We start from the raw sequence: 12,360 nt of genomic DNA on the forward strand, positions 1-12,360 counted from the left end.
ACACTTTTAAAAACAAGCAGCGCAAAAAATAAAAGCGGGGTGGAAAAAAAAAGTCCTCCTCAAGAGACCTTTTTTGATTTGCTCTCCTTCTCCTCAATTTAAATACTTTGGATATATTTTCTTTTCACACAGTAAATATTATATAAGGCAAGACACATGAAATGCCTTTAGATACTTTTGGAAAGTAAGCACAAGCTCCCGGGTATGTGCTCCTTCAAAGGGTTGCTTGAAGGGTAAAACTTGCTTTTGGATTGGGATGCAGTTAAAGGTCGGAGTCAGACATGGCAGGTGGGATGGTTTACAAAGTGTATGCAAAGAGTATTATAAATTAAAATCTCACAAATGAAGTAATTCATTTGCGAGATTGTATGTATGCTCTTGTATTGGTATATGTGCTAGTGCAGTACATTCTGTGATACTTAATATTGAGTCATTCTATCAACCTAAATTCAAAACATCCATGGTGCTTTTAAGCATTTAATTGTGCATCAAAGTTATTAGTACAATCATCACCAAGGTTACCAAGAGAATATGAAGGTTAAGGTTGCTGGGAGGCTCTCAGTTAGACACACTTATGGGTTAAGTGGCAAATTTCTTTGCCCAGATAATGAAGGGTTACAGTTAAATACTCTAGTGCCTTAAAATATCCAGGTCTTCTTTGATATCTAGGTTAAATCAAATGAGAAGTGGAGACAGCCAGGGAAAAGAGACAATCTATACTTTAGTACATTTATGTCTAGCATATCATTGTATCATATGTGGATAGAACAACAATTAAGATGTGTTGTTTGGGGACCAAAAAAAACTGCTTGTCCAATACAAAATCCCCTTAAAAACCTAGTGTTGTACGATATAGTAAGCCAATGTCTTCACTATGGGTTTACTGCCAGTTTAGTATTCCCTGTCACATCTTCTAAAATATTTAAGAGATGGCCTGTTTCCCCTTGTTAAAAGAATAAGATATCTTGTTCGCACTATAATACATTTGACCATGAGTAAAAACGAATAAATTTTAATGTAAAACTGCAAAATCCAGACTTATTTTTCTTTTTGTCTTCCCTTATTGGCAAAAATAAAAACCTACTGATTGGACGGAAATGGCCAATCACTTCCGGTATTTTGGAGCAGGCGCCCTCTGCTGGACTGGTGCGAAACAATTTCCAGATCAAATGGGAGCAAACGAGGAGTTTGCGTTAAAGTAAGTTATCGAACATTTCAAGACGATAACATTTTAAAGAGAATAGGTATGGTATTTAAAATCTAAAAATATTTGCCAGTTGTTTACTTGCTTCGTCCTTGTTGTGACATTAGCACAGCTGCCATCTAATTACACTTACCAATAACAGCTCACTTTTACTCTTTTCCTAAAAAAGAAACCCCAAAGTGTGAAGTTTTTGACGTGATTAAAAAGATAAGCCCATTATTTTATTCGCACTTTTTGTGGCATATTGCATTAGGTGACAGTAAACTGAGTTCAGTGTTCCGCTGTGAAAATACACGGGTAATTGCCTTGGCTGACAAAGTGAGAGCTCCAGCGCAGCGTGCTGAAAGTTTTTGTATGAGAATTGTTACCACATGTGATTTTTGAAAGTCATTGAGAACAAGCATGCTCTATTTAATTTTTTAAACGTCATATGTTTTTCATTGCTCATTTTATGTTAATTTCATAGTGACATCTTGACCTAGCAGTCTTCTTGTAAGTGTTGTTGCTATTGTGTCAGCTTTCTTCTGCTTTGCACCATGGGCTGCTTACCTCCACCACATTAGCAGATACTTTCTCTCAACACAGCTGCTTCTGGTTCAGCTCCAGCTCTCGTTTGAAGCTTCTTTTAGGCCAGGATCTTTGGTTTCCCACAGTCTTTTAATCATGCTTGCCACAGTGTTAACATTAGGAAACTTCTCCTGACAGATAACACCCTCAGGGTTAGCACTGTTGACATCCCTGATGCATCTAAAGCTTTAAGACGGGTGGCTCTCTTTAAACTGTCTATAGAGAGATTTGTTTTCCTCTCTGTTGGTCTTCTACACAAATATTACTGTCCTCCTCAAGGCCTTTTGATGTGTCACCTCTGGTAACGCCCACCATCCATGTGCAAATCTTGTGCAAATAGAATGACTTACCCTGTGACTGATATATTTTTGGTGTGTTTTTTTTGTTTGTGTTTTTTTTTTTTTTTTTTTTTTTTTTGCTTGTTTTTGACTGAAGTATTTTTGGAGTATAGATTTTAGTATTATTGCACACAATATGTTGACACAACAAACTAACTATTTAGATACAAAATCCCAGCACACAATTTGGAAACCACTGATGTTGAATTTGATCCCAGAAAGGCAGATTGTAACTCTTATTTTGAAAGTGTAACAATATGAGTTTAGGATGCCTACCTAAAATAATGATTTGTGATGTTTAAATGCATTTATATGTCCAGACAAAAATGAGAAATAGCCTCATAAACGATTTTGTCTTTTTCAAACCTTGTTACAAAGAGCAGAGGTAATCGTAAGGTGTTATTTAACACTATTAGTAATATTGTTACTCTTGCTCCACCTGCTGTCCCTATTTTTTCACATGACGTGAAATAATACTTGTCCATCAGCATCTTCATTGTGTGTTCCTGCATCAGCTCGGCGTGCTATTTCAGAAAGTTTTCACCTGTTTCTTTACTGAAGATGGTAAAATTGGTTGACTCACTGAAAGATTCCTCCTCTTCTCTCTCCTGTTTCAGTCTATTGGTCTTTGAGTGCTCACTATGATCAACACATTACTGGTTCATTCTACAGAAACTGCTCTTCTTAGTGTGTCCAGTGGCATTTTGTTGTAAAGTGATGCAGGAGAATGTTTCGTTTTGCTGATGTTAGACCTTACCTCTGCTTTTGATATTGTTCATATTTTGCTGAAGAGGCTCAGATATTGGGTGGGTGTCTGGTTCTCCTTTGCATCATTTCTACCTGAATGATGCTTTTCTGTGGCTGTTTCTAAGTACAGCTCCTTTGCCACTTCTCTTACATACAGTGTGCCACAAGATTCTGTTTTGGGGCCTTCTATTCACTCTGTAGCACATTTTGAGCACCTTTAAGGAATTATTTTATTACTGCTATGCAGATGACATTCAGTTATATATCTGAGGTTCTTAGTAGGAAATTTGTCAGAAGCACAAACAGGGACTTCATTTTTTCTTGAACTCAATGAAAAAGCTGAAGTCCTTGTTGGTGCCCCTGACAGATTTTCTGCCTAAAGGCCCCTTGCCTCATCTTAAACTGTCAGAGCAACTGGTGTATCTCTACAAAAACTAAATAGAAAAAAAGGAAACTCAATATTTTGACCACCCTTTTGCTTGACATGAACTGGAGTTAAGGATTTGGTTGCCAATCGATATTTAATGTCATTGTAATTCAGGTCCCAAAGTCAAACGAATACTGAGAGTGAAAAACGGTCTAAATTCTTTCATCTTTAATGAAATCATCAGCGTTGCTGCTTTACCAGGTGTAACAATTAAGTTTAACATCCAGGCATCCATGAAAACAGAATTTATTAAATTTAACGGAGTTAGAAGTTAACAGGAAGTTAGCTCGCTAGTTTCCACCTAAACATTTCATACCATGTTCTGGCTGAGAGATTTTTGAAACTAATTAAAACGTACAGCTCTGCTACCACTTCCAAAATAATGAAGACAGAAAACTAAACAGCAGTGGCGTTTGCAGGGTTACTGAAGTTGGACTACCTGGTATATAATGTTGTGCTACGTGATTGCTAGCAACACAGCTATGTTAGCATAACATTAGCACAGTGAAGCTGGCGGATGAACGCCAACTTTTTTTCCACTCGATAAAAGTTAACGTGAGGGATTCTGGTGGTTAAAGGCAAATGCAATCGCATAGCAGTATGCTATACACGGGCCAAACTTCAGTCAGGAGAACAACTGAGATTATTCAACCACAATACAAGGTTAGTTATTAATATACTGCAACATAGAGCAGCTGCGAGAGAATTCAACATTAATGAATCAGTGTTACGGAAGCGCAGTTTTTGGCTTTCCCCATATTTCAAAAGTGCTTCATCTCTTTGCTATGACTCGCGGCATAATTGTTGTAGCCACTGCGACGCTTTCGACCAAAACAGGCGTAGCTTGATGACATCATCAACATGCGCTATCGCGATAGAGCGGTATAGTCAAAATCTCTATCGTTGGCCAAATTTATATCGTTTCTATCGTATATCGTTTATATCGCCCACCCCTAAAATTGTCATGCAGGCAGAATGGTCACTGTCCTCTTTAGTTTAAGATGCAGACCATGTTTTCCAAAAACAATTTCAAATTTTGATTCATTTGAGCACAGAACAGCTTTCCACTTTGCTTCAGTCCATTTTAACTATGTTTTTTTGGCCAGTGAAGATGGTGAAATTTCTGGATCATGTTGAGATATGGCTTCTTTTTTATATTATAGAGCTTTAAAATGCATCGGCTGTAAAAACAAGAACTGTTTCCAGATACTGATTTCTACAAGTGTTTCTGAGCCCATGCATTCATTGACATGACCGAATCATGCCCATTTTTAATGCAGTGGTGCCTCAGGGCCTGAAAATCATGAGCATTCAATATTGATTTTCAGCCTTGTGCCGTGCACAGATTCTGTAGTACTTATCATCTTCTTTTGATTGTATGTACTGTAGATGATGAGTACCCAAAGATCTTTGGGATTTAATGTCAGAAGATCTTTCTGAAATTGTTTCACAATTTGGAAATGCAGGTTTTTGCAGGTTAGTGAATCTGCAGATTATGACTCACTTTTGTTGATGCCATCAAGTTAAAAATGAGGAAATGTTTTTTCCTAAAATCGTATGTTTACTCATTTTAAAAACTTTGTTTTTTAAATATATATATTCCACTGTGAATAACATGGATTCATGAGCCTCGCATTGATTTTTTTTTTAACACTTTATACATTGTCCCAATTTCTGCAGAATTGAGTTTATAAAACAACAGGATAGTTTTCTTTGACCAAAACAATCATCTTTCCTACATAAGCTGCCAGTGTCACCTACAGCACATGGCCATATCAAACTATAATAATGTTACTGAGAAAAGATGAGTGAAAGAAGAGACGGGACGTAAGATGGTAGCAGAAAGTAGGTCAAGATAGAATGAGCTCACCAACTGGAGGCATGATGGGGGGGAAGAGGGAAGAAAGGGAAAATAAAAGGCATGTGAAAAGGGAACCTGAATTGTGATGTGAAAAAAAAAAATGAAGGGATAGGAAAATATTGGATGAAGTAGGGGAACAGAAGTTGAAGCTCACAAAATGGATATACTTTTTTATACCCTGAAAAAGGATAGAAATATGAATTTGAAGGAGAGAATATATAAGGATTTCTTTGGGACATGATGGGGAGAGGATGAAAGGTGCGAGATGGAAGAAGGGATTGGAATGCAGGAGCAGAGACAGCGTACTTGTGGAAAATGAGCTGGGAAAATACCTGGGTATGAAATAAGAGGTGAAGGCAGAGATGAAAGCTAAGAGAAAATGGGTGAATAAAATGATGCTATGATGTGCAGGTACTGATGAAGACGAGCGAAAAGAATAGTTAGCAAAGAAAAGCAGGGTGGCTGTGGTTCAGGACAAATCAAAGCTCCATGTTGCAGGCAGGATACTAGTGCCAGATATTTAACTCCACGCTGAGCACTGTAAAAATGTGAATTTGTTTTATAAAAGCTCTTTGAGGGATACATTCCTGTCCATTTATGAGGGAGGTGTAGCTACATTTTTTTTAACTACTGCCCACAAATATTCTCAGCTTCATTTGGAATGAATAAGTATCATGTTTTCCCGTCTGCACATTATCTCTAAATTAGCTTAATTGGTCACATTGCACTCTATCCTTATAACAATATTAAAATAAATTATTTATAAGGAAGCAGGAAAAAATCTTTCATTTGCAGCATATTAAATCATCAATTAATAACTGATTTATTGTTATGTTTAGGTGATATCCAAACATGGAACTACAGTGCAAGAAATATTCAGATTTTCTGTATTGATGACGGCTGGCAGATACTGTGGCCCTCAAAGCCGTGCCTGGATGTGCCTGAAATTCTTAAACGGTTGAATCAGATAAACTGAAATTTGCCAGTTCTGATGTGTTCACACTCAAAGCTTCAAGCCTTAAATATGGAAGTTGGTGGAACATCTTGACAGGTTAACCTACCATTTAAAGATTATGTGGCATGCTGGTTGTTCAGCAATGATACAAATAGTCAAATCCTTTTTTTAACAATAGAATGCAGATACAGCTTTGATACTCTGTGATTTTTTTTTTCCTTTTTCCCAGTTGGAGCTGAGCTTTGTACAATAAAAATATATCATCAGTACGGCTTCGCAGTCTCCATTTGGTCAGGCAGTCCCAGAGTTGATAAAAATGTGAGCTGAACTCTCTTCAAACATAAATGTTAAATTGTTGATATTGGAAAACTTTACGAGTAGCTCACATATAATTCTTTAGTAATGATAATTTATTTTAGGGCTCCTCAATCAAATCCAAATAATTTTAAATCACATCACCCATTTCATCTCCAAGTCCAAATGTTTTCATTATTTTCTGTTTTGCAGTTGAAAAATGTTACAGTCACATGCTAAACCCTTCAGCATTCCATAGGGTATATTTGTAGTTTTAATATAGAAATTATATATTTGTTGTTTATTATTGTTTTTTCAGTAATATGTCGTTTTGCTGTGCAAACTCAGCCCACAAATGAGGTTGTTCAGGTTTTAGGGGATTAGAGGAACCTGTCATGATTTACTCATCTTTGTAATGACAGTGGTTTGGCCAGCACCACCTTTCGGTTGCCCCGTGTGTGTGTGCGTGTGTGTGTGTGTGTGTCTGTGTGTTCCTGTCTAGCTATCTTTGTACTATATATGTGAGAACCAGCAGTCACTTGTAAGGACACACAACCCGGTCCTCACATTTTTGAATTTTTTGAGGCTCAAAATGTGGTTTTAGTGTCAGGGTTACAATTAGGTTATGGTTAGGGTAAGGGGCTAGGGAAACCATTGTGTCAATGAGGGTCCTCACTAAGATAGCTGAACGGGGTTGTGTGTGTGTGTGTGTGTGTTGGCATTTGTGCATGTGCATCATTGCAGGAGTACACACACAGGATTTGAGGAGATGCCATGTATGTACAAGTGTGCCAGTTTTCAGTTTTTCTGGGCAGGCACATCATTGCTCATACTCGTAACGTCCTACTATACATTGATAACAAATTTATTTGGATATTTTTTAACCTCAACTGAGGTTCTGTTTTGTAATCTGCAGTTGGGGGAAAAAATGCAAATATGCATGTTTTGACAAATGTGTTATTTGCTTGGCTATTTATTAAGTAAGAGAGGCAAAGGGGATAACTGAAAAAGAATTGATTTAATGATATGGTTTATCGCTGCTCTGAAAATCATCATCATCTGGGTTACAGCTCTAGGACTGGGCTCAAACCCATGTTATTACAAATAATACCACATAATGCATTCTCCATAAATGTCAGTTTCTCTGCTCCTTTCATTTTTCTACTCTTTCATTCACTTGCTGACTTTTCCCTGCTGCTGCACCTTCTTTTTCTTTCTCCCCTCCCCCTTAGCCCTCTCTCCCTCCTCTTTCCCTCCACTTCCCTCCCACTTTTCTCTCTCTCACTCTAAAGAGCACTCACTGCCTGCACTTCTCTTCATTTTCCACCCCAACATGTTGGCAGGAGGAGAAAGAGGAGGATGTTGCGCTCTACCCTTGGTGCGTTTTTGCCACCACTCCAGCCAGCGCACACTGCCTCTGACTCAGACTCAGCCTCAGCTTTCAGCCGTCCCCGCCTGAAAGACTTGAGAGGGGAGGTGGAGAAGGACTCGAAGACTAAGCTGGAGCTTAGGAGCTCTCACTTCAGGGTCCTCAACAGGAACAACAACAGCAGAAGAACAGAAAAGAGCAACTGCTCTTCATCTGTGGTGGAAACTACTCATACCTCAGCAGTGACCACCTCCTCTTTTTCCTCCCTCTCAGCTCCAAGATCCATGTGGCAGGAGGCTATAAGGAGAAAGCGGTATCTCCTTGACCGGACAGGGGAGTCTGAAGTAAACAGAAGAGGAGGTGGTGGTGAAGTGAAGAGAAACAAGTCCCCAGACTGGCTGTATGAATCATACTACTGTATGAGCCAGCAGCATCCTCTGATTGTCTTTTTGCTCCTCATAGTGATGGGTGCCTGCCTGGCTCTGCTGACTGTGTTCTTTGCTTCAGGACTGGTAAGCTGCTCATTCAAAACACACAGAAACAAACACACACATGCAGACTTATGTGTGTGTAGGAAATGAATATTAAACAGTTGCATTTATTGAAGTGGATGCAAGCCACATACTGTATAATGTATATATTATATAATGTATAGTGTACATCCTATAAGTATTCATGCAAATGGGGTCACCGAAACTGACTACACACAGTTTGTTTGTACATACATGCTTAGGTTGTCACAGCATGTCTTTATTGCAAAACTAATGTGAGGAGAAGGGTGAGATAAAGGTGAGAGGGGATGCAAGGGTCTTAGTTATTTTATGAGCTCATAGCTGCAGAAAGATCTGTTTCCTTTTTTCACTATTTTCATGGAGTATGTTTTCCGGAAAAATCTGAAAATTCATAAAGTGAAAAAAGGCTCTAAAATAGCACAATATAAGTGCTTATGGTCATTGGCTCTGCTTCCATTTTAGACTGTCCTTCATTAGCTTCCTACTTTCATACTGTTATATAACTAAGAAAACAAGAACTCTTTAGACATTGGCCGAATCTAGAAAAGTGTCTCTCTCCTACTGTCTCTGCTGTGTCTGTTGTTTTGAAGTGATCAGTCTAAAACATACAAAGACACAGTATTGCATAGAAAGCACTGGCTCACAGAGCACATATCACATAATATTTAGAAAATCTTGCATAGTAACCTGATGAGCTCACTAACATGTGGTTGGAAAGTCAGCTGTTGCAGTTCCTTGCATGGACAATCAGTTAGAACGAAACAAAATCATAAATGTCTGATTAGGTAACAAATGACACATCAAAAAGGCTGAAATCTTATGAGCGAGCATATCATAATCTGGAAACTTTCAAATTTTTAGTTAAGAATGTTTTAATAATGTTACATACATTTTTAATTGTTGCATATTATAATATTAGTGGTATCCACGGGGTGGGATGAGGTGAATGTGCGTCCTAACATGACAAAAATGATCTTTTTTTTTTTTTTTCAAAAATTAGTTTTTATTCAACTGTGAGTAGATATTGAAGCATGTAGATATTGTGCAGTTCACATATCATCACTATTTTATAGTTCAGGTGTTAGGACCAGGTTGAAACCAGGTGGTAGCTTTCAGTGGGGGCTCATACCTAATTACTGAAACAATAACAATAGCAGATTACCAAGATTCAGCACTATCAACTAAGACTGGCTGACACTGCAGCACGGTGTAAAGGTTCAACCAGCTCTGATGGGATGATAATGGCTCTGCCTTTACGTTATTAAAAAGACCTGTGCTCATACTTTTACTGTACTCCAGTACAGTTAAAAGCAAAAAAAGCACAATAAAATATAAAAAAAACATATAAAAGCATTTATCCAGTGATGATAAGTTAGGTTTATTACTAAAATAGGCAGTACATTGTGTTTGGAAATGAGAACTGCAACAAAATACTTGTTTAAAAGCCGTGCAAAAGTCATTCAGAAATAAAGATAGGTAGGGATTTACTACTCTGTGAGAAACTGCTTTACATTAATTTAATGGTACAATAATTCCAATGGGGGATAATATACTTGCAAACAAAAGGTCTGAACAACACTATGACTTACAGATGACTACAATAAGCAGTTTCCTATGGTTAGTTGGTGTGTTATCTGAAATTTAAAAAATGTAAGATTTCGTTCAAAAACCATGGATGGCTCTTTCTCTATGCTATAGAGAATGAAGACTGTCTGGCTTGTTCTCAGGTCAAAGTTCAAAGGTCAGTTCCTTGATGGTAGCATTACTGCTCATTTAGTAATTTTTGGAGAACATCTTGCTTATTTCAGCAAGAAAAACAGCATTTCACATTTTCCATCAGCGTGATTGTGTAGTAGGCGAACTGGTGCTAAACTATACTGTCTACAGTGCAGCTTGTATTGAAAACACTCATACCATTATGCAATGAAAAGAATGGCAAATATCAAGCAATAATATGGGAATATTATGCTTTCATAACAGCATTTGGTCCCCTCAGTACCCAAACACTTAGCAAGGTGCTGTTAAAACAAGAGGTGATGCAGCACTGTGGGGAAATAAGCCTCTGTCTCAGGTTTTTAAAACATGTTGCTGGCATCAAATTCAAAAACAACATTGGATATATTATAGTTGTACTGTTTTCAGTTAAATATATGCTTCGAAATTATGTCTGAACTTCAGAAAGGTCGTGCAGGTCATTGCTTTGACACTAGTACTGGGAGTCAGCAGTTAAATAGTGCCCTCTTTCTTTTATCAAATCAAGAATAATTTTAGAATAATAGAATATTTTCTTCTTCCTGCTCCTTTTCACACATGGTTGTAGTGCTTTATTGATAGAAAGTGTGGTTGGTTTGTTTGATCTGTTGTACCAAGTGTGAAATAAATAAATAAATGAAATGAAATGAAAGAATAATAGATTTATAGTTTGAATTTCTAACCACTATTGAAACAAATCATGATACAAGTTTTCCAAACTAGATTATAAATATCATGGATACACTCTCTTGTAATAGTGATGTTATGGGTTTCCACATGGAGAGATAAGATAGTTGGTCATTCTTAAGATTTGACACCTTAGTCTCAGCCTGAAGGATAACTTCATCTTGACCTTATTATTTAACACAAATGTTTAACTAGATCAAAATATAGAAGTATTTTTAACCCCAAGGTAAAAGCGCCTAAAACCATTAATAATTAACATAAAGCAAGAAGCATAAACCAGAACCAACCAAGAGTCTTTTGAAACTGTAGTTTTAGGAAAACAGTTCTATTAAATAAAAATATAAACAAAAACATTAACAAATATCTTTTTAATGTTTTTGTTGGTACACAGTGAATAAATCTTTTCCTGCCCACTGCTCAGACTATCTGTTTCAACATCTTCTGCCTTCTGTTTTTTATTTTTATGTATTTATTTATATATATATTTTTCCTCTATCCCTGTGCTGGATATGCATGAATTTTCTGATTGCTATTTTTTTTTCTCCATCATCCCATTCTTATGCCATCTATCACCTCCTCATATTTCTGTCTCTCTTTTTATTCATATCCCATCATCCCTCCATCCTCCTAGCTGGCTGACCTAAATCCTGTGCTGTTTTGGAGCTCTGCTCTGGGCGAGACAAACTCTATGTGGCTTTCTGCAGCCACACACATCCTCTCATGTCCCAGTGCATTGACTGCGCATGAGAAAAAGACAGAGGATAGGTGGGGGGTGGGGGGGCTAAATAAGGAGAAGGAGAACTAGAAAAAGGATAAATGCAAAGAGAAACATTGTTAAGCTAGCAGAATTACAGGTCACTTTTGAAAGAGTTGATTGAAAGAATAAAAATCGTTTTAGTAATTACGCTGCAGTGAATGAGAAGTACACATTTTCAATTAACTATATGCATGACTATGCATGACTACTTTTTTTACGCACTAGTTGAAATGAGAATTTAAACAGTCTTAATTGTTGCTGTCAGTCTGGATTATGTTTTGCTTCGTATAGTGGATATTTTTAATTTTTAAACGTGACAATCACGTGCATGGATGTGGAAGCTATTTTATGAGGCTCTCTTAATATCATCACGTCTGTGAATCACGTATGTTTTTAAATTAATATATACTGAACCAGCATTGAAAACCGTTATTCATAGAACTGATTGATTTATCTCAAATGTTGGAAATTTTTTACAGATTTCATTTCCTCCAAAGGAAAATATGATATGATATGAGACATCAGCCTCCATGTCCCTGTCCTGACCCTTTTCCATCCCCCATCATACCACTGTGAAACCACTGATGGGGTGAAGCCTGGCAAAGCCTGGCAGCTCGTGTCTCACTTTAACATCCTATACCTTGGAGAAGCTCTTGAATATTTTATCAGAACTTGCATATCAAAGTGTATTTAAGAAATTAAACATGCCTATAATGAATACTTCAGCTAATTACTAATTAACGACTTTTGTATCTGTTTTTGTTTTGGACCGTGTAACATCCTGACACTTTAATTTATTCTATCATTGCACACTGAGAAGAGGATATGACAGGACATGGATACATGTATTGTTATTGAACAGCTTATTATCTATAATATAATAACACAGT

At 37.2% G+C, this 12,360-nt stretch overlaps 1 protein-coding gene across 2 annotated transcripts in view; it reads left to right on the forward strand.

The window, feature by feature from the left end:
• Positions 1-7,726: 7,726 nt before the first annotated feature.
• Positions 7,727-12,360, forward strand: part of adcy2a (adenylate cyclase 2a) — a 54,958-nt gene continuing 50,324 nt past the window's right edge. For both annotated transcript variants that reach the window (XM_085473196.1, XM_085473198.1), the window contains exon 1: positions 7,727-8,274. In XM_085473196.1, coding sequence (XP_085329322.1) covers positions 7,753-8,274 — 522 coding nt within the window. In that variant the 5' untranslated portion in view covers positions 7,727-7,752. The remainder of the gene's footprint in view (positions 8,275-12,360) is intronic.

This window comes from Copadichromis virginalis, linkage group LG11 (genome assembly GCF_057382275.1).
Source record: "Copadichromis virginalis isolate Kocher_CV1m ecotype Utaka linkage group LG11, C_Virginalis_male_GT1.1, whole genome shotgun sequence".
NCBI classification, from domain to species: domain Eukaryota; kingdom Metazoa; phylum Chordata; class Actinopteri; order Cichliformes; family Cichlidae; genus Copadichromis; species Copadichromis virginalis.